Genomic DNA, 27,113 nt, shown 5'->3' on the forward strand with positions numbered 1-27,113 from the left:
AATATATATTGCAAATGCTTAAAAAAACTTTTTAAAAAGAAGTATAATTAGGAGAGAAAATGTAACCATATAAAACACTCAATAAGAACCAGAGAAGGCAGAAAAAGAATGGGAGACCAAAAAGATACAAAGAACAAAGGCAACAAATTGAAAAGTTACAAATATGGTAGATATCACTGCAGCTGTTTCGATGATTCCTTTAAATGTGAATGGTCTAAATATACCAATTAAAAGACAGAGACTGTTAGAGTGGCTTAAAAAGCACCCAACAATGTGTTATCTTCTAGAAACCCATTTAAAATATATAGAGACCTAAAGATTAACAGTAAAGGGATGGAAGCGGGTATATTATGTTAACACTAACAGAGAGAAAACTGGAGGAGCCATATTAATTTCAGACAGAGCAGACTTCAGAGCAAAGAAAGTTATCAGCAATAAAGAGAAACGTTGCATAATAATAAAAGGTTGATTCCCCAAGAATACCTAACAATCCTTAATGTGTAAGTACCTAACAGCAGAGTATCCGAATACTTGAGTAACTGGTAGAACTGCAAGGAGAAATGGATGAATCCATTATCATAGTGGAGACTTCCAACGTCCTCTCTCAGAAATAAACAGATCTGGCCGGCAGATAGTCAGGAAAGATGTAGTTTAACCCAACAGTACCGTCAATCAAATGGATCTAATTAAGATTTATAGACTACTTCATCCGAATAGCAGCAGAATATACATTCAAGCTCACATGGAATCAATCTTTTATTATTATGCAACGTTTCTCTTTATTGCTAATAACTTTCCTTGCTCTGAAGTCTGCTCTGTCTGAAATTAATATGGCTCCTCCAGCTTTCTTTCTGTTAGTGTTAACATAATATACCCGCTTCCATCCCTTTACTGTTAATCTTTAGGTCTCTATATATTTTAAATGGGTTTCTAGAAGATAACACATTGTTGGGTGCTTTTTAGGCCACTCTAACAGTCAAGCTCACATGGAACACTCACTAAGACAGATCACATTCTAGGCATAACACACCTTTATAAATTTAAAAGAATAAAAATTATACACAGTATGCTCACAGATTAAAATAGAATTAAACTAGAAATCAGTGACAGAAAAGTGGTTGGGAAATTTCAAAATACTTGAATATTAAACAACACATTTCTAAATATCACATGGGTCAAAGAAGAAGTATCAAGAGAAACTTTAGCCAGGCGTGGTGGCTCAAGCCTGTAATCCCCACACTTTGGGATGCCGAGACAAGAAAATTGCTTGAGCTCAGGGGTTTGAGACCATCCTGGGCAACTTGGTGGGACCTCGTCTCTACAATAAAAAACAATAATAAGCCAGGCGTGGTAGCACGCACCTGTAGTTCCAGCTATTTGGAAAGATCGCCTGAGCCCAGCAGGTCAAGGCTGCGGTGACTGAGCATGCCACTGCACTCCAGCCTGGACGACAAAGTGAGACTCTGACCTGACCCTCTGAAAAAAAGAGAAACTTTAAAGATATTTTGAAGTAAATGAGAATACAACTTATCAAAATTTGTGAGATATTAGCAAAGGCAATGCTTAGAGGAAAATTTATAGCATCAAACGCATGTATTAGAAAAGAACTTTTCCTATAAAGACCCAAGTAGCAAATATTTTTGTCTTTGGGTCCATATGATCTCTGCATATTTTGTACACAGAATGACAGCCAGCATCTTGTCAGAAGACAAGCTTGAAGATACAGACATGGAAGAAATATCTTAAAAGTACTAGATGAACAACATAAAATATGTCAATGTGGAATTCTATACCAGTGAAAATATATTTCAAAAATAAAAGTCAAATGAAGGTTTTCAGACACACACACAAAAAAAAAAGAAAGAGAAGAAGATATAGAACACATTATCTAAGTGTCTGTCTTAGGAAATGAGAAGAAAAAGTAAATCTAAAGTAAGCAGAAGAAAGAAATAATAAAAATTGGAACAGAAATCAACAGAATTGAAAATAGGAACTCAATAGAGAAAACTAACAAAACCTGGCTGGGCAGGCTCACGCCTGTAATCCCAACACTTTGGGGGCTGAGGCAGGAAGATTGCTTGAGCCCAAGAGTTTGAGACCAGCCTAGACAACATAGTGAGACCTCATCTTTCAAAAAATCAAATTAACTGGGCATTGTGGCATGCACCTGTAGTCTCAGCTACTTGGGAGGCTGAGACTAAGGGATCGCCTGATCCTAGGAGTTCAAGGCTGCAGTGAGTTGTGATCATGCTGGTGCCCTCCAGTATGGGAAACAGAGTGAAACCTCAGCTTAAACAAACAAACAAAAAAGACACAAATTATTAGTATCAGAAATGAGAGAGAGGCCATCACTGCTGATCCCATGGACATTAAAAAGTATAATAAAGGAATATTAACAAGTTTATGCATATACATTTAATAACATAGATGGGCCACCAATTCCTTGAAAGACATAATCTATGAAAACTCATACAAGGAAAACTAGATAATCTGAACAGGTCTTTAGCTATTAATGAAACTGAATAATAATTAATAACCTTTTAAAAAAGATAGCACCAGGCCCAGATGGTTTGTTTTACTGGTCAATTCTACCAAGCATTTAAAAAAGAAATTATACCAGTTCTTTACTATCTCTTCCAGAAAATACAAGCAGAGGGAAAATGTTTTAACTCATTCTATAAGGCCAGCATTACCCTAATACCAATACTAGATAAAGGCGTTTCAAAGAAGGCAAACTACAGGCTAGCCTCTCTCATGAACATAAAATGCTTAGAGGGCCTCTGACTTTGCTCTTCTTTGATTGTTGGCTATATGGGTATTTTGCCTTTCACCATAATCTTTACAATCAATTTGTCAATATATACAAAAATTCTCAACAGCATATTAGCAAGTTGAATCCAAGAATGTATAAGAATTATTATACACTATGACCAGTTGGGTGTTATTCTAGGTATACAAGTCTTGTTCAGCATTTAAAAATCAAATAGTGTAATCCATCACATCAGACTAAAGAAAAAAAATCACATGATAGTATAATAGATGCAGAAAAATTATTTGACAAATTCAACACCCTTTCGTCATTTTAAAAAATCTCTTAGCAATCTAGGGATACAGGGGAACTTCCTCAACTTGATAAAGAAGAGCTACAAAATGCCTACAGCTAACATCAAGCTTAATGAAAAACTAGATCCTTTTCCTGTAAAGTCAGGAACAAGACAAGGATGTACCCTGTCACCACTTGTCTTCAACATCTTACTGGAAGTCTTAGCTAGCATAGCAAGAGAAGAAAAGGAAATAAAAGGCATATTGATGGGATAAAACTATTTATGTTCTCAAATGACATGATTATCTATGTAGAAAATCCCAAAGAATAAACAACAACAGAACAAACCTGGTACTAATAAGCAAATATAGCAATATTGTAGGATATGAAATTAATATATAAAAGCCAATTGCTTTCCTATATACCAGCCATTAACAGGTGGAATTTGAAATTAAAAACACAGTACCATTTACTTGAGCACATACTAACAGGGAGTGGTTAGGAATAAATCTAACAAAATAGGTACAAAATCTCTGAGGAAAACTATAAAACTCTTATTAAAGGAATCAAAAAAGGCCAGATAAAGGGAGAGATATTTCATCTTCATGTATAGTGCTATGATCTGAATTTGTGTCCACCCAAAATTCATACCTTGAAATCCTAACCCCTAAACTAGTGGGAGTGTTAAGGGTGGGACCCTTGGTAGTTTGATTACATCACGCGGTCAGAGTCTCATGAATGGGATGAGGGCTATCATTAAAGAACCCCTAAGAAGCTTATTTCCCCCCTCTGCCATGTGAGGACACAGGGAAGTTACCATCTGTGAGGAACTGGCCCTCGCCAGATGCCCAGTCTCCTGGCACCCTGGTCTTGGACTTTCCAGCTACCAGAACCCACCCCGTCTGCTTGGCTACGATAGCCCAAGTGGACTAAGACAGATAGGAAGACTCGATGTTGTCAAGAGTTAAGTTCTTCCAAACTTGGCCTGCAGATTAAATGCAATTCCAATAAAAATTCCAGCAAGTTATTTTGTATATATTGACAAGTTGATTGTAAAGATTATGTAGAAAGGCAAAATACCCAGAATAGCCAACATAGTATTGAAGAAGAGCACAGTCAGAGGACTGATATTACCCGACTTTAAGACTTATTATTTGGGCACCCACCCTCCTTGGATACCCTCCCACTCTGGGAGCTTTTTTGTCCTCTCAATAAATTCTGCTTTCCCAAAAAAAAAAAAAAAAAAAATAGACTCTTCTCATAGGTGAATGAATAATCAAACTGTGGCACATCATTACAATGGAATATTATTCAGTGATAAAAAGAAATGTGCTATCAAGCCACAAAAAAAACATGGAGGAACCTTAAATGAATATTGCTAGGTGAAAGAAGCCATCCTGAAAAGGCTACATACTGTATGATTCCAAAACTCTATGATATTCTGGAAAAAGCAAAACTATAGAGACAGTAGAAAGCTCAGTGGTTACCAAGGATTGGGGACAGGGGAGGAAGGATGAATTAGAAGAGCACAGAAGATTTTTAGGACAGTGAAAATGCTCTATATGATACTGTAATAATGGGTACATGACATTATGCATTTGTCAAAACCCATAGAATGTACGACCCAATGAGTGCGCCCTAAAGTAAACTATGGACTTTAGATAATAATAACGTGTCCGTATTGGTTCCTCCATGATTACAAATGCACCACCTTAATGCCAGCTGTGAATAACAAGGGATGTATATGTGGGGAGGGAGGAGTATATGGGGAACTCTCTGTACTTTCTGCTGGATTTTCTGGAAACCTAAAATTACTTTTAAAAAACTATTTATTAAAAAAAAAAAGAAGCCTCTTCTTCTCCTGACCTTCCCCCAGGACTCTTCCCCTTTCCTCAGAGGTAACAACAGGATTTGCTCACTGTGTTTTTATTATCAGCAGAATGGCCCTCCCGTAGCAGCTGCCCTTCTCCATCCTTCATCCTCACAAAACACTGCAGCTCCTGCAGCCCAAGTGCAATGTACCGTGGCTCTCTCTGCCCCTACACATGTCTGGTGTGGTGAGAACAGGGGTGTCTGTTCTGGGCTGTCCCTCCTGAGAGGTCTGTCTGTCCTGAGGTGTCTGTCCTGGAGGGTCTGTCCTGGGGTATTCAGAGTAGGGGGGATATCTGTCCTGGGATGGTCTATCCTGGAGGATCTGTTTTGGGGTGTTTGTCCTTGGGGGGAATATCTGTCCTGGAGTGTCAGACCCGGGATGTCTGTCCTGGGGGAAGGGAGCCCATCTTGGAGAAGTCTGTCCATCTGTAGCTAAGTAACCAGGGCTTCCAGGTGGGTTGTTAAGGTCCTTTCAGCCTTTGTTGTGAGGAACCCTGCACTAGAGGAAACTTCTAGAATAAATGTATTTCTTTATTATAGATATAGGTGAAACACACTCAGACCCTGTCCTGTGTCCACGTCCCATATCCTTGTCCTATTTCCATGTCCATATCCTCAGTGTACCAGGGAGGGCCACACCACATCGTATGCCTTGTCCCTTGTCTGTGTCCTTGCCCCACATCCATGTCCTGTGACTGTGCCCCTTTTTCGTGTCTCATGTCTGTGTCCCATGTCCCTGTCCTGTGTCTGTACTCTTTCTCCATGTCCTGTCTTCATGTCTTGTGTTTGTGTCCTGTGCCCGTGCCCTTTTTTCATGTCTCATGCCTGCACCCCTTCTCTGTGTCCTCAGAGCAGAGCCTTCTCACAGTTCACAGTTGTGCCTCCTTTCTGTCATCTGGCCCAGCATCTGGCCCAGGTCCCACAGTGCTCAGCGGATGTCCCTGTAAGGGGCAGACTGGGGCCACGGAGAGACATGTGAGCTATGCCTCTGTGGGGCTTGATGGCCAGGAGGGGGCTGAAGAAGGCTGTGGGTGGGCAGGAAGAGGTGCGTGGCATGGATGCTGACTTCATACTGGGCGCTCAGTGCACCTGTGTGGTGGTTTGCACTGGGACAGGTCTGCTCCCTCCATCCCGTGGAGGGTTTGGTTGTCCCCTGCCTGCTCTCGGGTCGGGAAGTGCCTGTGGCAGGCCAGGTGTGCTGATGGCCTTGTCAGACACTCACTCTCACGGCAACCACCCCAGTCTGGCAGCTTTGCAGGAGTGACTTGTGATAAATGCTATTCTGTAGAGATGGATGGGTGGTTTACAGTAAGTGCTTCCTGTGATTAAATGCACTTCTACACCATTTCCAGCTGCAAATGGGTATTGTTCACTGGTGGTCACTTGTTTACTTAAGCTGTGCTTGAATCTGCCTGGTCCTGTGCTCACCTGCCCCAGGACACCTGCTCCAGATATGTTAATGAGGTTTGTGTCCTGTTTCCCTGAATGAGGAAAACCTGTGGTTGTCGAGCAGTGATGATGATGCTGGGGGAACCACTGGGTGGGCACTTCAGAACCAAATGTGCATAAGTCAACTCAGGATGCATCTTCGTGACTGGGGAAGAGATCGGAAGAGATATGGGTACAGTTACGTGCAGCTCTGAACTGGGAAGCACTCTGTTTCACACTCTGTCCGTGATGTTCCCTAAGTCGCCAAAATTTCCCATGCTCTGTCTCCTGCCAGCGAGGCCCTACGCCCAGGGCTGGGCCCCAGATCACAGAGAAGCGGGGCTGGTACACTTCAGCCATTGTCACCAGCACTTGATGCTTGCCTGGGGTTTGTGCTCCACTCAGGTGATGAGACCAGCACTCACCTCACAGTGCCACAGCCCTCAGGTTGCTCCTGCTGCCCTTTCAGCGTCAGCGGGGTGGATGGTACCCCAGAAACTGCAGGCTCGAGCAGCTCATGAGACACCACTCACCATTTGTTTGAAGCTGGTCTCCAAGAATCTTCTTGACACCCAGGAGCATCACCTCAATGGACCGAGAGCTCCTCACATGGTCTCTTGCAAGCAGGCCAGCAGCCGTCTACCTGCTAGGCCCAGCAAGAGTTTGCGGGGCGTATCCATGCGATCCTTGACCGCTCCACTGTGGGTATGGGGTTATCTGTTCAGAAAAAGAAAGGACCCAGGCCTGGATGTGAATGATGCAACACCAACCCTGCCCACAGGGTTGTAGTCCAGGGAGGGGCAAGCCTGTGTTCCTGGGCCTGAGTGGTGCCCATGGGGTCTCCAAGAGAAGCTGGGCAGCAGCTGGCAAAGCCTGTCCGGGAAGCTTCCTACCCCATGCTCCCTTTCTCTCTCACATAAATGCTTCCCTGGAATATGAGTGATGTTGGCTGGGCTTGAGGAGGAAATCGATGTTATTAAATAAATTCATGTGAAGGTCTGAATGAATGGTAATTCCACGGCCCTCTTAAATATATTCACGTTTTAGAAGAGGATGCCAATTAGCCCCTGTAAATCTGCAGGCTGGGAGCTCTTAGGGGATAATGAAGTGGAGTGTCAAGTTCCAGATCGTGGAAGGGGAATTTATGAGCCACAGACATGGGAGCAGCTGGCCTGCCTGGGGTCTGCTGAGGGTCGGCCCTCTCCCCTGGGCCTCCTCTTGGGAGCCTCCCTTGCTCCCTCGGCCTGCACAGTTGGGACATGGACCCCAAACAGTGCCTGGCAGGTTGGATGGGGCACAGCAATGAAGTTTTCACCTCCTTCTTCTGGTCTTTTCCAGCTAAGAAGTATAAGAAAGTCACTGGCAAGGAGATCTACTCAGACACCTTAGAGAGCACACCCATGCTAGAGAAAGAGAAGTTTCCACAGGACTATTTCCCCGAGGTACGTATTGTGGCTTTCTCACTAATGCATTTACTTCTCAGAGTGATCAGGTCAGAGGGCACAGAATTTTCATATTGCATCTTTGGTGGTCACAGCCTACCTGTTGTCAGGCCCCAGTATTCTGTCTTTCTGGGACGTTCCGTATTCCTGTGTGCTGATCTGGACTGTTGGAGGTAAGGCCGTGAGAATCTGAAGTATCAGCATTATATCAGTCAGCAAATTCTCTAATCCTCATTTCCAGACAAAACAGCCTTCCACAGAATACACAGAAAAATACCATTTAACTCGGTGAGCACCAGAGGGGTATCCCTGTACACTTAGGTGGGAGAGGGTTGGTCTGGTGAGTCATAACCAAGACAGTGGCTGATAGTCATTGCATGCCCAGGTATGGGGGTTGTGCCACATGGTGGCGTCTCTTGCATCCCCCCGGGTACACAGGGCAGGAGCATGATCTTGCTTCACAGATAAGGCCTGGGGGTTGTACCAGCCTGAGAGCAGTTCAGCAGCACCCATGGAGCTGGTGCGTGGTCCAGGCTTATGGCTCAGCCATGTGTCCCAGCAGTTGTACTGCTTCATACAGAGAGTTTAGAAATAAAAAAATAAAAAAGTCGGGTTGCATTCCTTGTTCAACTTATTTCTCAGCGATGCTTTGTGGAGTCTTGGTGCTCTTACCTCTTCTTTCCTGTCACTCCTTGTCCTCTGGAAGCCAGAGGCCTCGACGCCTGTGATCATGCTCCTCGCTATTCCATACAGAAAGGGCAGAATGGGCAGACTGTGCATCAGAACCTGACCTGATAATGTGTCAAGTTCTCATAACCCGGTACTATCATTTGCTGGCTTTGAGAACTTGACACATTATTTGACCAGGGCCTGATGCAGGATCTTGAGATCAGCTGCATCAGAGTCATCTGAGGTCTAAGTTCAAATGCAGCTCTCTGAGCCCCATTCCAGACTCACAAACTAAGAATCTCAGGAATCTGTGTCTTAGGACAAAAAGTAATACCCAATGACACTTTGGCACTAACAGCGTGATCTGTAGCAAGAGAGATGAGCAGTTGGTTCCACCTAGTGAGAGTTCAAGGAGACTCCAGGGAGCCAAGATGGTGGGAAGGAAACTACAAAGAAAGACTTACTGTATATTATTGAGGGCATGAAAGTTGAACTAAGCACAGTGACTGTGTAAACCACAAAGCCACCCAGAATACCACTTAAGAGTTTGGAGGCTACATGGCAGTCTTTGAAGAGCTATGAAGCATGCCCCAAAGAAGATGTAAATTTATTGCAGTTTGCATGTTCTTTGAAACTAATTTTTGAAATTCCAAGATGAACCCCTGTGTTCTGAGCCGCAGCTACTGTTGCAGATTCTCTCCCTTTTGAGAAACAGGTAACCAAGTCGGAGCTGCTCAGGCACGTCTTGACAGCACGAGGACGATTCCAGGGCACTGAAGGATGCAGAGAGACCTAAAATTAGTTTCGGTAGCATAATATCAGACATGAAAGTTGCCAGATCTGCCACCATTAGAGTCTATACAAGACCAGAGCATCAGATCCCGTCTGACAAAGGATCTGATGGTAGTCCTGGTCAGGAGAAGACTGCCAATCTTAGAAAAAGTTTCCGGAAAATATGTTCAAAGGGAACAGACTTAATATTGTTGACATGAAGGCAGTTACTGAAGAAGCACCTGAAACAGACTCATCACCTTCACTTTGGGATATGGAATTTGCTAAGCAGTTGGCCACAGTAAATGAATGACCCTTTCAGAATGGGCTTGAAGAGATGGTTCAGTGGACAAAAGAGGGAGAAACTGTGGGAGTTCCCAACTGACAATGAAGCAGGTTTTGATGATAATGGTGCATAATTTCATGAACACATAATCCTGGAGTATTTTCCAAAACAAGGACCAATTCACCACTTCATGGAGCTGCTGACTTGTGACCTTTCCAAAAATCCTTATCTGTGTGTTAAACAGAAGGTGGAGCACATCAAGTGACTTAGAAATTATTTTAATGAAAAAAAAGGACATTCTAAAAGAAAATAGCATCCAGTTTAATTAAGACCATGAAAATTTCTATTTCAAGCTAATCAAGATGGATATTATAACCCAATAAAATACTTTTACTAGGAAAAAAACCAGGGATTATGTATCATCCCACTGCCCAGACAATTAATTATAAAATATTGGTATATTTCCTTTGGATTTTAGTGCATTTTTGTTTAGTTTTATGTGTGTGTTTATGCGGTGAGTACATTGCACATGTAATTTTGGATTGTATTATTTTTTAGTAAACCTTACATTCACATTTTTAGTCTCTCAAGCCTGTATAATTAACACGTCAGTGCAGAGTTTATTTCCTTGCTCTTTTGTCATCTACTAAATCATAGTAGGGTGTGGACACCCTGACCGGAAGCATTTCAGTAGCTGAAATTGGAAAACTGACGGCTGTCCATGGGTTTGGATGTGTCCCAACCTTGCGGTGATAGAGGAGGACGCGTCCAGGACTTGTCTGCTCAGCCCCAAGAAAGATTGCTCTGCGATCTTGTCTCCACGTGGGCTTCTCTGCAGGGAAGGCGGCTGGCCTGCACGCAGAGCTGATTTCAGCAAGGCCACAACTTTATTAACTTGCTTTATGACCCACTCCTTGAGTGAAGGGATTGTGGCCGCCTTTATGAAGGATGGGGCGCTCTTGTCACCCTGTGGCCCAGCTTTCTCATCCATTGTCCTCAGGCCAAGGACATGATGTCAGCAGGCCGGTCCCTGGCCCCAGCCCTGCTCCTGGGCATCTCTCCGTCGCCCCCCTCTGCTCTATGAATTCTGTAGTTGGAGGAGGATGTGCAGGAGTGCTCTGGGACTTTCTCTGTGCACAGTGTGTCTATGTTGGGATGGTATCGCCTGAGCTGCTGCCCGTGGTGGTGTGCCCGTCAGGAGGGCTGGGGTCGGGGTGGATCGCTACGGTTCCCTTACAGATGCTGTGGGCTGAGTTCTGGGCCTTTGTTCAACCCAGGCTGGGGCTCTCATCTCAGAGTGACCAGCGACAGTCTCAGGGCCCCTCGTGAGAAGGGAGGGTGCTGGGGAGAGGCAGGGGTTGGGGCAGGGGCTGCAGCAGCACCGCAGGCTTGAGGTCTCACCTCTGCCCAGATGCTAACACCCTCATAGCAGGACGAGGGCAGCTGACGACGGCCCTGAATAGATCCAAGGAAGGGGTCTGCTGGCCTGATGTCTTACATCAGTGGATCCACGCTGCCATCCAGGGCTACAGCCATCCTTACCCCACCCCTCAGCCTCTGTGGCCTCTGGGGATGCAGGGACCCAGGTCCTCAGAGTTCCTCCCTATGAGCACTCTGGGCCTCTGACCCGGACTTTGTTTTGGCTTAGGGTACTGCTGGCTGTGCAGTGATGGCACTGGAGACCTGGGTCCTCCTCAGCTGTTCCCTCGCCTGGTGTCCCCTTGCATGCCATGTACTATCCTTCCTAGATAGGATGGAAGAGCCCAAAGCATGCGCTGCACCCCACTGCACCTTCTTGGGAGTGGGCTGAGGCATGTCCTGAGGGACCAGAGGTGGCAAGGGTCAGTTGAGGTGGGTGGGCCCTCAGCAAAGAACAGATATGCAGAGCAACTTGGGCCAGGGATATAGTGGGTGCTGGGCACTCCAGAGTGGGTTGGGGCTGGGTGTGACACTGTCAGGCTGGCCACCTCAAGGGTGAGTGCTGGGGACCGGGAGGCAGGACAGGACTGAAGGTGGACAGCAGGTGCTCTGTGGTTTCCAGAAGCCCATTGGTGATAGGGGAGGGTAAACTGGGCACAGGGTCTGTTTGAGGCGCAGTCCCCCATCCCTGTAGCAATCCACTTGTCTTTGTTCACAACTTTCTCCTGTAGATACTATAAAAGTATGAACTATCTCAAACATTGAAGGAGTATAGAGGGTGAGCCGCAGGTGACCTGTGCCCAGCACAGGTCCCCTCGTGCTCAGTGGGGCCCTTCCTGAGGTGATGACTGTCCTCTGCCCCAGCTTTGAGTTTGCGTCTCCACAGTGACCAATGAGCCCAGAACCCTGTGCTGTGCTTTGAATCCCCACAGGTGTCACTGCATGGGCCAGTCTGGCTAGTGTCCCAGGCCACTGTCCACATGGCTTGCCTTGGGCTCCGTGTCCAGTCACTCTACTGAAATGTCAGCCTGAGGGCCCCCAGCAGGCAACATTCGCCCTCAGACACATGCACTGCCTCCCGGCAGCCCTGATCTTCACTTCACTTGTGGGGATTCCGGAATTTGGGGTGAGCAGATCTCTCTGCATCCTTGTCCTCAACTGGAGGCAGGGGCTTGCCAGAGGTTGGCCACACAGCTCCTGTCCCTGGCCTCTGAGGACCTGCAGGCGTGGCTCAGAAGACCGTCACGTGACCTTCTGAGGGGGCGGGAGAAAGACTGAATGAGACTGCGGCAGTGGGCACCCTTGCGGGCAACACTGGGAGGGGCCGGGTGTCCTTGAGGTTCTTCCTGGGCAGCCCCATGCTCCTGGGTCCTCCGCCTCTCAGCCCCGCCTTGTGGCAGCCCAGGGGCTCTGACCAGTGGCCTCCTCCCTAGGGCCTCTTTGCTCCCACCCACACTTCGACCTCCACTCTAGGCCAGCAGCATGGCCAGCCTTCGGCTCGCTTCCCCTCGCTGGCCCCAGCAAGTGGGCAGCTGAGGCCAAGGCCGGGCTGAAGCTAGGCAAGCTCTGGGGGTCTCTGCTGTCTTTGCCGCCCCTTGAAGGGAGGTGGCCCTCTGCATGGGTCTGGAGCATGACCTCTGGTAGCCAGTATTCTGTCCCTCTGCAATGCTAGAGGAGTGCTGGCACGGTTTTGAGGGCCAGAATCACGAGGGGCTGTCTTCCTCCCAAGGACAAGCAGCCTCAGCCTCTCAGCCTGAGTGTGTAAAAGGATCCGAAGCCCTCAGCCCAGGTCCAGGCCTTTCCTGCACCCAGTGGGCCTGTCTCCAGGTGGCCACAGTGTTGTGGCCACAGTGTTGTGTCCACAGGCAGAGGCAAAGACCTCTTTTCAGAAAGTAGACTCACAGGAAGGAAAAAGCCTTGAGTGTCTTGGGTGGGCCTGTCTCAACTTGGAGAGCGGCAAGTTGCCATCCATAGCCTGGTGGTCAGCTGGTCAGCAGGTCCTTGTGGCTACTGATGGCTGGAATGAAGGGGCCGGTCTCTGCCCAGGGCATAGGGCTTCCTGTGGGTGGTTGTTGTCATTGCTGCGTCACCTTGGACGTCATCTCAGGATCCGTGTGTTTGATTTTATTTGGGATACAGATGAATTCAGATGTGTTTCTTTCAGCCTAGGAAATTAACAGAAGGAAAACCTTATTTTAAAAACTACAAACGTCTACATCCTGCAGCAGTGTGGTATTGTATAAATGTACAAAACCTCACAGAGCGTGTGGAGCACTCTGTGTGGCTCTGCGGGAGGGAGGGATCCACTGAAGCCAGGGTGTGAGTGCTGCAGCCCCCGCCAGGCGCTTCCTTCCCTCTGCGCCTTTATGCCAGACCTTGTGCTATGTTTGCACACATTTTGGGGGAGGGAACTAGTTTAAGACTGATTTCTCTTTCTTTTATTACCATCACTTAAGGATAATCTAAATGCAATTACCATGATGGAGGCGTAATGCAATTCCAAATAATTACAGCCCACTGCATGGAAAACTAACAAAACTTTCTCTGCTGATTTATGGGTGCTTTTGGCTCGGTATGAATTTCAAATGATGCCTCTGGGAGCCACACTCCAGATAATGTGAGGCCATTTTTAAAAAGCAGATTTGTGTAGTCGATCAGGGCGAGTCATTTTTTTCCTTTTGCCCGTAGTGAGAAATTGGTTGTTACCATAGATCACAGGGCCTGCTGCAAGCTCTTATGAAAGATGAATTAATTCCACTAATGCTCTGAGCGGGCCCTCTGCGGTGAGGGCTGTGTGGTGATAACCTCCCCGCAGCCTCTCTTTTCTCCATGGCGATTTATGCTGTCTTTTAGTAGATGAAACTGGCTGGATTCGCTATCCATCTGCTGACTCCAGGCACCCTATTGACAGGGGCCCGAGCAGAGACTTCATGTTGTAAGGGGAAAGATGTGGCTGCCTCCAGCCCCCGTGTGACGTGGATTTCGTTTCGGTGGTAGAAGCCTGTCTGAGGGCAGGGGGTCTGGCACAGGGGCTAGGGGATGGCCGCCCCAGGAGTACAGAGCTTCTGCTGTCCCGCTTGCGAGCTCCTGAGGGCTCCTCAAGTGAGTGAGGGCTTCAGGAGGTGGCCGGTGACAGAAAGTTCCAGCACTCAGCCTGGGATGAAGGAGACCAGCCGGGCACTTGCGGAGACCCCCACCCCAACCACAGACACCTCGTTTCCGTTTTCAGTGGCCTCAGCGTCAGCACCGGCATCCAAAAACTTCTGGGGGTCTCTCTGGAGCTCCTGAACCTTTGAGTCTGTGACTGAGGCCCCAGGGTTCCCACCACTGCAGTTCCCAGATGTAGGCGCTTCCCCGCCTGCACATCAAGGACAACCGTGGAGCTTGTGTGTGCGTGCACTTCAGGCAGGCGATTGCTCAGCTGTGCCACACTGCAGCAGGGAACCTTCCCTTGCCGATGACTTGCGTGTGTGCTCCTTTTGGACCACCCCACCCCAGCCTCGGCCTGAACGCTCAGGGTTGGGTCAGAAAGGGCAGCAAGTGGTCAAGAGGAAAGAACTTCAGGCTAGGAATTAGGACCAAGTATTCTAGCTCGGGTTCTTTCTCCAAGGTGCTGGTGGTCTTGGGCAGATCAAGATGGCCTCAGTGTCCTCACAGGTGAGATGCAGCTGGTGCTTGTGTTGACTGCGTTCTGGTGGCTGTGGGGTGTATGGGACACTGTGTGAGGACACCGCCTGCAGGCTGTATTCTTACACAGCCTAACCCCAGGTTGCAGGTCAAGCCTCGAGCCAAGGTGGTGAAGAAGTCAGGATATTACGAGTTATAGCTTCATTTTTCCATAAAAATCATTTAGAAATACACTCTTAACATGTTCATAATTGCAATGATGAACTTATCTCAAAAGGAACAGATTTTCTGCACTTTATCAAAATATTTGGTTATAATAATGTTGCACTATTAAATTTTCTGAGATTCATTGTAATTTAATTAAAAAAATCAAATCTCATTAGAAGCCTAAAATTATTACCCATCTATAGTATACAAAAATAATACATTGCCCCTTGTTTTATCTGTTTAGTCTGTTAGTAATTATGTTAAAAATAATTCTCCATGATGATTATTGTTATTGAAAATTTAAAAATTAAAAAAACCAAGATGAGCACATGTACACATGCATATACACTTTAACTGACACAAATAATGGAAAACTGAGAGGTGCAATAATCAATTTGGGTACAAAAATATACAAATGCCTTCCATTTTAATGGAAGTAAAGCTGTTGACATTTATGTTAAATTCTGGATAAAAACCTAGTGTATTTGATTGGGGGGAGTCTCAGTTATATTTCTCAGAATTGAAGACATCAGTGCAGAGGTACCTTGTGTCCCTGTGGACAGAACAGGTGGTGACCCCAGGGCCCTCTCCACCACGGGACGTGCCTTCCCTTCCAGTGCCAGAAAACATCTTTCAGCAAACGTACATGGAGGACTCTGGATCCAGCAGATGAAGCCCTCAGCCTCATGGAACTGTGTCCTAGCATAAGAAGGGGACGATGTGTGTGTTCCATAAGTGGACTAGGGACATGCTTGAGACAGGTCAGGGATGCGAGTCTACACAGGGTGAATACGAGCTTGAAGGAAGTGGAGGAGTCGGCTAGGTAGCTGCGCCTGGTGGCCGTAGTGTGGTTGTGTCTGTGTGACAAAGCCGTGGAAGCACCATCCTTCAGTTTCTGCATTATGGAGGTAGAGACCTGCTAGCTACACGTGGGTGATTGAGGTCAGGGAGGAGGAGGGGGGGGGGGAGCACCCCGCATGAGCCCCTGGAAGGGAGCTGATGGAGGGTGTTTGTTGTGTTGATGCTGATTAGGAACAGCCCTGGGCTTGCTGCTGAGTCTGCACACCAGGGGGGCTGGGGTTCCTTGCTTGCTCCTGTTGGGCACCTGCTGTCTTCCAGACTTGCTATTTCTCCCAGAGGAACTGGCCCTACCTGTCCTCAAGAGGCCGCCATCCCCTGCAGTTCCCTCGTGGCTTTGTGCTCTTGGGCCCTTCCTGACCTGGCCTCTTAGCTGGATCCTAAAGGAGATGGATCAGGGCTCCCGTCGTCATTCTCTCTCGTGCTCGGGTGCAGATCGCATTACCTGTGGTGCACTTGCACATAGGCCCTTCCCAGCATGTCTTCGTGTTAGTGTTGACTGCAGGTTTCTCACTCCATGAATCAGGGGTTGTTGGTGGGGGTGGTTTCCGGAACACCCCTGCAACTGTGGTCACACGCGTGACTTCATTCTGCACCAGTTCCGAGGCTTGCCCTCCACAGGATGTCGGGTCATGCGGCTAAGGCTTCTAGTCCCTGAAGTACATCAGGGTGCCCAGTCACCGCTGGGCCAAAGACGTTGCATGGACGGGAGATAAGCAGTCGGCTCCACAGGCAAGACCAAGGGCTCCCTGACCAGGGAGTAAGGAGGTTCCTCAGCCCCGCCTCCTGCTCTGTAGAGAGCCTTTACCAGGTTACTGTGGTTACTGTGGATTCATCACCAGTCACACATCTGGCCTACTCCCATGTGGCCCCCACAGGATAAGAGCACAGGCTCTGGGGCCCAGTGACCCAAATTCACCAAGTGACCATATGTGTAGTTCTTAACTTCTGAGCCTCAGGTCCTTACTCAGTGAAGTAGGGCAATGGTGGCCCACACTCCCACCCCTAAGGCTGAATGTGCACGTGTGTGTCATGTGCTGCTGGTGTGTAGAACTGGACCCTCCTCATGGTGACCCTGTAGCCTGCTTCTCCATCCTCCCCTTGTCGTCCCCAAGGCCCCAGGCAATTCTGTCTTGCCCACTGCCCAGAGATGCCTGGACGCCGCTTGACTCTGCTTGTGTGGATCCCACGCATGGACAGTCTGTGGTGAAGTGTTGCAGTGGCTGTCTGCAGGTGGGCAGACTCCCAGCTCGAGCTGGATTTGGACATGTACAGGAAGAAGAGTGTCTAGACAGGTGGCGGGCCACTTGTCTGGAGTGGGGGTATGCAAAGAGGGATGAAATTCTAAGCATTGGAGGGTATCCAATTCAGCTGGGCTGTCCCTGCAGGAGCATGGAGCCCCAGCTCTGGGGCCTCACCAGCACCCAGGTCCTCACAGCTCAGCTTCCTACTTGTGTGTTTCCATCACAGACACAGTTACTGACTGAAGTGAATGCAGACATTTCCTAGGGGCAAGTGGCCTCCCTAGAGAGTCACCTGTGGGGGCTGGCAGTCACATTTGGAATCAGAGGTGAATGTGTAATGCAGCAGACAGGTGAGCCCACCATCCTTCTGTACGGTTCCCAGATTGTCTGGGCAGCAGTCCGATCACTCGTCTAGTGACACCTTCAGCAGGACCGAGGAGATTTTGCGTTGCCCCGTTATTCAGCTGACGAGGAGCCTGAGGACGGCAGGGATGCGAGGTCAGAACCAGGGCCAACTCGAGGTGTGAGGCAAGGCCCACTTGACAAGCAGAGCTGCAGCTACGTGCTCAACCATATGTATCTGGGCTGGGAGGAGATACAGGAACTCTCTGTGCCTTCTGCTCAATTTTTCTGTAAACCTGAAACTGCACCGAAAAATAAAGTCTACTATTTTCTTTAAAAATATGCTCAATTAGAGCCTGGAACTTAGAGGTGAGGGGAGAGACCAGCCCTGGAAAGAAAGGACCAGAATCACCTCTAGGCCCCATGGGTGCATCTGTGGGCACCTCAATATTACCAGGAAGCAGAGACCCCCAGACTCATGGTGGCATCTGCTTTGGGTCTGGGTTGGGGCATCCATAGACCCACGTAGTAGAGAAGGTGGGGCCTCTCACTCAGCAGGAGACTGCAAACTAAGACAGTCTGCAAGATGCACAGATGCAGGCATCTGGATCCACTCCAAATAAAATTAATTTTGGAGAACCATCTGGCAGAGACTTTAGACTAAGTATGTCGAAGAGATAAATGAAAGGGTAGAGTTCATTAAAAATAATGTCATTCAACTAAGACAGTAAGAAATAAAAGAACAAGGAAACATGAAAAAGAGCCTACAGAAGCATTGTCATTAAAAGTAGCAGAATAGATTATAGACCAGATGTCGTCAAAGAGAGATTCAGAAGGTGTTATAAAGGACTGTCAAAAACATAACTTAGAGAGACAAAGATTTTTGTTTGTTGTTTTTATGTGTTTTTATTTTTATAGAAAATAACAGCCAAAAGACATGAAGTCTACTATTGAGAGCCTCAAATATTCACCCAGAAGAAATTTCAGAAAGAAATAACAGGGAGCAATCTGGAAAAGATCAGAGGGGCGATTCTTCCAAAATTGGGGACGCTGAGTTTTCAGGTTGAGAATTCAGTTTGTAGTTTTATCTGTCGGGTAGTAACAGCTTCACTAGTGGATAGATAAAAATAAGTCCATACCAAAATGGTAATTAAGCTTCAGTACACTGATGACAAAGAGAAAAGGATTAGCAATGAGATCTGTTAGAATGTTTCTTATCAGCAGTAGTAGATGGCAAAGCACTGGAGAGGAATTCCGAAGAGCACGGGAACGGCTGCTGGCTGGACCTTGAAGTATCAGCATGCCAGCAGTTGTGTTTTTGTTCTTGGAGGAGGAGAGCACTTAAGGAAGGGGAGCAGGCACAGGAGTCTTACTTAGTTCTTGGGAGTCTAAACCACTAGAGCCATTTGAGGAAGGAGTCAGAGAACAAGAAGATCGAGACTTCAGGAACTGTGGGCAGTCCTGGGTGCCACTGAGAGATGAGCCGCATGAAGGATAAGCGTCCCTGGGATTTTGCTGATGGAGGTCGTGGTAACTTTGCAGGGATCATTTTGGGCAGAGTGGTGGAATTAGGAACAAATTGCTATTGAGAATTGAGTGGGAGTCATGTGTTTGGATAACTCTTGTTCAAAACAGTATAGTTATTGGGGGAAATTGGCAGGGGGCACGGAAGCCAACAGGAGATATGAGGTCAAGGGGAGAATTTCTTCTTAACCTCTGAACTATTCGGATTAAATTAAGAAGGGAGGTGCCAACCCCCGAAGTGCCTGGAGCCTGTTTCTCAGATTCCTTCTTTCATGCAGGGAGCATATTTCACCCAGATTTAATTCTGAATTCTCTTGTGGCTATGCAGACCCCAGGGCACAATAAAGGAGACAGGATTCTTTCCATCCTACTCTGTCAGTCCACAAGGCACCTTGAGCACCAAGAGGCTCAACCCCATCCTCTGTCCATTATATGTCCCCAGTGCCCAGAGCCAGGCACTGGCCTTCTGCTGGGAACTGCCCAAGCAATGCCCCATCCTTGTAGTACTAACATTCCCCCTGTCCTGAAGTGTTTCACTCACATGGCATTTGTGAACTGGGAAGTCAGGCAGATTCCTCCCAGTGCCTCCCTTGGTTTTCAAGCGTTCCCAAAGCTGCTTAGATATCCTGTTCCATATGGCTATTTAAGTTCAAATAAATTAAGGTAAAGCACAATTTAAAATTTAGTCCCTAGTCAGGCTCGGTGGCTCAGCCTGTAATCCCCCACCTTTGGGAGGCTGAGGTGAGTGGATTGCCTGAGCCCGCGGGTTCGAGACCCTCCTGGGCAGGCGAGACCTCATCTTTACAGTAAATCAAAAAATTAGCCAGGCGTGATAGTGCGCGCCTGTAATTCCGGCTACTCAGAAGGCTGAGGCGGAAGGATCGCTAGAGCCCAGCAGGTCGAGGCTGCGGTGACTGAGAGCAGCCACTGCACTCCAGTCTGGGCAACAGAATGAGACTCCAACTCAAATAAATAAATAAATAAATAAATAAAATTTAGTTCTTTAGCCACATATTCCATGTGCTTGATAGCCCCAGTGGCTGGTTGCTGCTGTCCTGGGCAGCCTAGCAGGAGCCTTCTGGCATCCTGAGACTCCTGCAGCACAGTCAGCTGCTCCTTGCACCTTGCCTGCCCGGTATGGGCTTGAGCAGAAGTTGGATTCGGTCCCCACTCTCCGGCCGTAGCTGTGGACAAAGCTCTTTCTGGTCTGTGTCCCCTTCTCTCTTCTCCTCTGGTCCTCTAGTCCTCTAGCAACTATTTCTTCCTCACTTCAGGAACCATCTAGAGGACAGTGGGGGGAGTGAGTGACCCTTCTGTCGAATTCTAGAGAAAACATAGCTAAAGCAAATACTGGCTTTCTGTCGTCTGACTTCTTTCTTTGTTAGTACGCTGTCTTTGTCCATTTGTACTGCCCATAACAAAGCAGGCTGGGTAATTTTTTGTTTTGAGTTTTAGAACAAAGTATATTAGAGAAAGTAGGGAGCAAGGGAGACATGCCACAGTTGGCCTGGGTGAAATAAGCTGCCTGGGTAATTTATAAACAATAGGAATTCATTTCTCATGGCTCTGGAGTCTGGGAATTCCAAGGTCAGGGCACCAGCAGATTTGGCGAGGCTCTGTCTCTCTACTTATCAGATGATGCCTGTTGCTGCATCCTCACATGGTGGGAGGCAGAAGGGCAAGGGGGCTGCGTGCTGACGAAGCCTTCTTTGTAATAACCTTCATTCTGTTTACTAGGGAGGGGCCCTCATGGCTTGTCACCTCTTGAAGGCCTCATCTCTTAGCAATATCTGTTGATGATAAGTTTCAACATGGGAATTTGGAGGCGTATTTGGACCATGACACAGGCTCTGTGTTCAAACTGGTAGACGTGTGCACAGTCCCCAGGCTCTGGTGCTGCTGGGTGGGTGGACTCGCCAGGAAAGGGCTATAGCATCAGGCCACGCATACTTGTTATGGTCGGACAGATCACCAGCCCTTGAGGACACTCTGCTGGGCGTGGCTGCCCACGTCTTCTCTGTGGTTCACTGACGAGCATCCTCACTCCATCCGAAGCTCGGCTGGCCGTAGGCAGCAGTGCTCGAGAGCTCCTGAAGTGACAAGGGCTTCCCTGCAGCTTTTCCAAGCCAGAGGAATGGGGCTCCGAGGACAGTGGGTCGCAGTCCGTCTCTGTGTCCCCCTGACGCTGAGCGTGAATAACCTTTGCGACATTCTGTGTATAAAGCTGCCCCTTCAGAGGTGCACATTTCGGGTCTCTCCAATACTGAAAGACGAACCATGTTTTTGTTTGAACAAGCCTTGTGTGTATTTCCTTAGTGTGTATGAATCATGTGTTGCCCTTCCGCTTTGACGTTGGCTTATTTGTGGAACCTTTTATTTTTCAGTGCAAATGGTCGCGAAAAGGTTTCATCCGGACGAGATGGTGCATTGCTGACTGGTACGTTGTATTGTGCCTGTTTATCTCTGCTTCATAAATTTCCAGTATATTTCTTAGCTTTTTGTGTTTTGCACACGTGATTGTTGCACGTCTCACTGAAGGCTTACTGATTTTGCCTGGGGACCTCTAGCTGCCTGACCCCCACCTGTCACTCTTTGACCTTTTTTGTTTACATGGTGCCATACGATGTGGTGTGCTGTTGCCCATTCCCTGTAAGTTAAACGTGCAGCGCTCAGCACAAATGGAGAAACACAGTTGAAGACCCTGGCCCCTCCCCTCAGCGGGAGGGTTCCATTTACCAGAGCCCACTGTGGGAGGAAGCCAGCAGGGAGGCTCTTCATGGGTCCCAGGCTACAAAGTTAAATAGCATAAAAATGGCCTGGAAACCTGTTTTATTGGGAGTTTGGGCACAGATACAACAAGACACGTGTCTCATTCGGTTGTCCTGGGGCCTGGCTTTCCTGTGGTGAGTGTGTTTTCAGTGGCAATGCCCGCCTTTCCTGTGTGACAAGCAGTGGTCAAAAGTGCACTGCCTGGCTTCTGAGTGACTCCTCTGCCTGTTCCTTAAGTGGCCGAATCTTGCTTGCCATGTCTTTATTTTCCTCCCACAGATTTTCTCAAGCTTTGTTGTAGTAGTTGTCTGTTGCTGTATAGCAGGTTGCCCTAAACTTAGCAGCTTTAAAAAAACAAATACTGATTAGATCACAGTTTCTGTGGCTCAGGGCTTGGGAATGGCTCGACTGGGGTTCTGGCCCAGGTCGCCATGAGGCTGCTGTCCCTCTGAGGCTTCCTAAACCCAGAGGACCCACCTCCAGGTTCGCTTGGGGGATGTGGAGGGGAGCCTCCACTTTTCCCCACTCGGACCTCTCTCTGGGGCCGCTCCGGACAGGGAGACCCCTAGAGTAGCAGGGATCTCAGACAGCTAGAGAGGAAGGAGGAAGGGACAGAGGGAAGGAAGGAGAGGGAGGCGGGGGGAAGGACAGAGGGAGCCTGAGAAGGAGCCACAGTCCTGGGCCAGCTCAGGCAGCAGCCGGCCCCACTGCTGCTCTCCACCCTTGTGCACTGGGGCCACCCTCACACGGCGTGGGGGGCACACAGGGCATGGACGCCAGGCGGCAGGGTTGTCATGGAGGCGGGCGAGCAGAGGCTGGGGAGTAGGGGCCAGCCCGAGCAGCCCCCATGCCTTGTGATTCCTGCTGAAGAGAAGGGAGCTGAGGCTGAGCATGAGTGTCCTGCCTTGGTGGGCCTGGGAGCCCCTGGAGGACTTGCCAGCAGTGAGGGTGTGCAGGATGGTGTCAGGACAGTGCTGAGCCTCAGTGACCTCCCCTTGTCAGGTGGACGCGTCCCTGTCAGCTGCAGGTGCTGACCCAGGATGAACCCAGCCTCCCCAAGTCCACATGCATGGAGGCCATGGAGACCAACTGGTGGGCTTACCAGGTCACTCCTGAGGGTCTTCCTTTGGGGTATTGAATAAAGCAGTCTGCTGGCTGTCTTTGTGTCCCCTGTGCTGTGTTCTGATGCCCTCACCAGGGTGCAGCTGGCAGACACAGGCATCGTCAGCCAGAGGAGCTGAGGCTGTAAGTAGGTCCCTTCCTCTTAGTTTAGCCAACAACTAAGCAACATTTCTGTGATCCTGTGGAAGGAAAAATAGCTCCCTTTTCACTGGCCAGAGCCACTGCATTTGCTAAGATTTATTAAGACTTCACCGAAGGTCTCGAGTCCTCTGGCCTCGTCGGTGGACAGGCGGGTAGACAGGTACTGGGGTTTCTCGGGAGAGCGGTCTGTGGTCAGGGGACCCGGAGACTTCCACCCTTGGCGACCTTGTCCTTTTGTCTTTTGGTTGCAGTGCTTTTGACTTGGTGAACATCCATCTTTTCCACGATGCTTCCAATTTAGTCGCCTGGGAAACAAGCCCTTCAGTGTACTCAGGCATCCGGCACAAGGCCCTGGGCTACGTGTTGGACAGGTAGGTGCAGCCTGACCTCCCCCGCCAGCTGCTTCTGAGAGGACCAGGCCTTGTTCCTGCTCGGTTCTTTCAGCCTTGCAGTGGCACTTGCACATGTTGTCCCCCGGAGGCAGCAGAACCTTCACATCCTGCCCACAACAGGCTGTTTGAGCAGTTTTCCCCATGAACTCGGATGGGGATGGCCTCCCCTTCTCTCTGATATTTTGTGGGAAAGTTAAGAAAACAGTGCTGTGGGGCACGGTGGTAGACCTTGAATATGACACTGAAGTGTCTGGGAATCATGACTGTTAGATTCAGCTGTGACTTAAGCAGATATGCTGGGATTTCTGCTGACTGTGGCTGTGCTTTTCTGCACTCTGGCCCTGCCAGATGACTTCTGGAGCTGCTGGGCTCAGAGTTTGGGCATCTTGGTGCAGCTCCTGGCTATGTGGGGTCAGTCCTGTGAGGCCCCGCTGGTCAACCCAGCCCAGCTTGGCACAATACCACCTCCTTCCCAACTCTGCCCCTGCCACTGACAGGACACGCAGGCCTTGCTTCCTGAGCCTGGGTCTGTGGGCCCTGGAGAGGGGGCGGACGGCCTTAGCCATTGCCAGGGTACCTGGCTGCTCCCACATTTACCTGGGCTCCCAGGCACCCTGGCTTCTGCTCCTACCCTATGCTCCAGGCAGCTCCTCTGTCTGTGACATCTCCTGTGACCCCCTCATGGGATCAGAACTGGTGGGCTGTCATATAGAAAAGATGGGCACACCTATTAGTGGGAAATACCTGGTCTTAGGACCAGTGTCTCTCCTGATCCTCAGACGATCCTTGTGCTGAAGCTCTGCCAGGGCAGCCAAGTAGTTGGTGATTACACTTTGCTCATTCCATTCTCCTCCAACTGAAGTCCTCTCTTCCCAGCATCCCCGTGGCTGAACGACCAACTTGGGCTAGTAGCAGCTCCTCCCACAGGCCCAAGACTAGCAGTTCTTCTCAGAGTGGCCTTTGGTTTCCACCTGAGCTGCATACTGTTTCCTAGAAGGCCCCACCCCAGGCTCTGCCCCATGCACGAGCAATGCCAAGTGCACAAGTGAGCACATGCAGACCTTGTGCTGTGCTGCTCCTCAGCTCACCTTTTGTCGGCCAGCCTCTGGCCTTCTCATCAGACCTTGACTTCTCTACTCCAGGGGCCACCTCCCTCTCACCTATGCCCGCCCTCTCCCTAGGCTTTGCCAGGCAGAAGGATGAAGCTCTTTGGGGCCACTGCTGACCCTGGGGTGGTTATTCTGCTGCCCATGGCTGTGTGGGCAGAGGCAGTGATCAGGTGCACCAAGGGCACAACCCAGAGAGGGAGGAATCCAGGCAGAGCCTGCTGATCTCTGAGCTGCCGCGGGGCTTCCTTGAGGAGATGAGGGGTGGGATAGTCCACATGGAGGGACACCATTGTTGGGCCATCACCCCTGAGGTATACACCGTGCATGTCTAGTGCCATCAGATTCTCAAGGGCAGAGTGGGAGAGTCTCACGGGAGGTGACCCCTGGGGATTGCATGGGCATATTTCTGCCCTCAGACCTGTGACCTGAAAGGGTGTCCTGAGGGATCCCGAGTCGCTTAGGGTCATGAAAGGGAACAGCTGCCCGAGGAGGTCCCTGCATGCTGGATAGAGGGCTTGTCTCCCCACAGAGCCTTGTAAGAAAGGGTGTGCATTGCGTGTGAGTGCATTGTGCATGTGAGCATACGTGCATGTTTGCATTTATGTGAGTGAGCACATTTCTGTTTTTGTATGTGTGTGTGGGGTTGTTCGTGTGTAAAAGTGCATGCATTTTGTGCATGTTTGGTTTGAGTGCATGCATGCAAGTTTGTACATGTGTCTATGCATGTGTGTGAGTGTGTACATGCATTTGTGTGTGTTTATGTGAGCATGCGTGGGTATGTTTGTGTGTGTGCATGTCCTAGCTCAGCGCTGGGTCCTGAGGAAGAGGCGGAAGGCTGGGTTCTCCTGACTGTTGGTGCCACTCTAGGAGGGAGCTGGAGCCAGCCAGACCCCTCTTTTCTCAAGTACTTCTCCCTCTGCCAACGTCTGTAGTGAGCTTGGCCTTTTCTCGAGTACCTCTCCCTCTGCACATATGTAGTGAGCTTGGCTTGGCTCACTTACATGACTTCTCGCCTGCTGCTTCTGTTCCTCTGGAATTCCTCACAGGGCTCCGCACAGACAGTTGGGAGGTGGGTTCTCCTTCCTCCACTGTCGTTAGTTGGGCATGTGGCCTTTGGTTCACCTCCAAGGGCCCAGCTTCCCCACCTGGGAGAAGAGGGGTCAGCCCAGGGCCCTGAGGCGGGTCCCTTTTCCTGGCCACCATCCCCCAAGTGAGAGAGTGCCCTGGTGCTTGCTGCCATCTGCCGGGTCCTTACAGAGGAACCGGAATTGGGACACATGTTCTGGATGCTTCTGCATTTGTTGCCTTGCACCGAGGGCTCTGAGCTCATCCCCATACACGGCCACACCCTCTTCAGGGGGCCTCACTGGTCTCCTAGGCACCAAGAGAGCAGGACTGATATTCGCGTGCAGGGTCGCACCCGAGCCTGAAGCCTGAGCTCTCAACCATCTGCTGTGGGGACGCAGCATGGGCAATGGGTCTTTGATATTTTGTCAGTGACAGAGGAACAACTGCCTGTGACGTGGGACCTACCTGTGCCCTGGGCACCCTCTTAGGACAGTGATTCTTCCACCCAGAGAAAAGATAATCGGGTATGGTTCTTCCCGCCTGATTGGCCTTTTGCTTCCAGGTACCGGGTTTCTCGGGGACCTCCCAGGCCGGCTCGCTCCACCATGCCATTTGGTCTTGGTGACAGCAGCTAGGTTGTCTGTATGGTATGGCATTAAAATGTATCCTTGCTCCAAAGTGCCGTGCCTCCTTGGCCTCCAAGAAAGCAGGCTTTGGGTTTTTGGGCCACTTTTCTGCATCTCTGCGTTCCCATGAATGGCTTCTGTGGCGAGCTCAGCCAGCCGCAGATCCGGACCTCCGCCGCGCAGGGCCAGGCCGCCTGGCACAAAGGGGAGCTCTGTAGGAGCGGTGAATAATGGGCCGCCCTTTCATCGGGGCTGCTAACCTTTTGGCAGCCACCAGCAGACCGCATTCTGCTGTGCTGATCAGGGAGGACAATGCCGTGTGGCCTTTGAATGGACGCTGCCACCAACAGGGCCCCATTCACGCCGTTGGGAACCTCCGTGTGTATTGTCTACGCCGCAGGGAGACAGCAAGAAGGCTTCTGAGGGGGACCCAACCTTTCCGTGGTTTAATCTCTCTGCAAAGCTTCCCAGGTCCAGTTTCCATCTGGGCTGCAGGAGAGTAGAGTATCAGACCCAGAAGGGAGGGTGGGTCTCCTAGAACTAGAGGAAGACCCATGTCAAGACTGAAAGGCACCTAGTACTATATCTGCACCTTTCCTTTAAATATAAAAGTATTCTACAATAAAAGATTATTTAAGAAGAACTGAGAGATAGACTGTGTCTGAGTTAAACTCTTTAGAGGCAAGTAAGCACCTAGCGGCCCCAGTGGTACCTGGCACCACGGACTGTCACATAGTTCATCTGAACTTATCACAAATAATAATCTTTAGATTTTTGTGCAATTTATGAATTTTTTACTATGCATCTCTTGTTATGAAAAGTTGAAAGGGAAGACAGATCCCTAGTTAATGAAGAGTACCCAGCTCAGGGACTTCTTGGCAGGTTTTGGAGGGTTTGGGCATGGTATTGGAGGCATCTGTGCCAGGTCCTGGGCAGGCAGAGGCAGAGCCCCTCTTACCCTGGATGAAGCCAGACCGTTTACACTCTCGTGTGGCTCCTGGAGGCACTGAGCTCTTGGCCCCTGTTGGGGGCAGACCCGGCCCCTCTCCTAGACATGCAGGTCAACCTTTTGGGGACCTCTGGGGGGATTAAACCAGAGCTCTGCACTGGCCCTCCTCGGCACCAGCCACTGAAACGTCCTGAAATCTTCCTGA

At 49.1% G+C, this 27,113-nt stretch overlaps 1 protein-coding gene and 1 pseudogene across 2 annotated transcripts in view; both read left to right on the forward strand.

Annotated features, from left to right (window-relative positions):
- Nucleotides 1-27,113, forward strand: part of INPP5A (inositol polyphosphate-5-phosphatase A) — a 184,798-nt gene that overhangs the window by 92,493 nt on the left and 65,192 nt on the right. For both annotated transcript variants that reach the window (XM_008060225.1, XM_008060226.2), the window contains exons 5-7: nucleotides 7,682-7,785; nucleotides 21,117-21,169; nucleotides 23,016-23,135. In XM_008060225.1, the coding sequence (XP_008058416.1) occupies nucleotides 7,682-7,785; nucleotides 21,117-21,169; nucleotides 23,016-23,135 (277 nt within the window). The remainder of the gene's footprint in view (nucleotides 1-7,681; nucleotides 7,786-21,116; nucleotides 21,170-23,015; nucleotides 23,136-27,113) is intronic.
- Nucleotides 7,810-9,840, forward strand: LOC110595816 (annotated as a pseudogene).

Source organism: Carlito syrichta, unplaced genomic scaffold, assembly GCF_000164805.1.
Source record: "Carlito syrichta isolate Samal-C Ts95f unplaced genomic scaffold, Tarsius_syrichta-2.0.1 Scaffold304560, whole genome shotgun sequence".
NCBI lineage: Eukaryota > Metazoa > Chordata > Mammalia > Primates > Tarsiidae > Carlito > Carlito syrichta.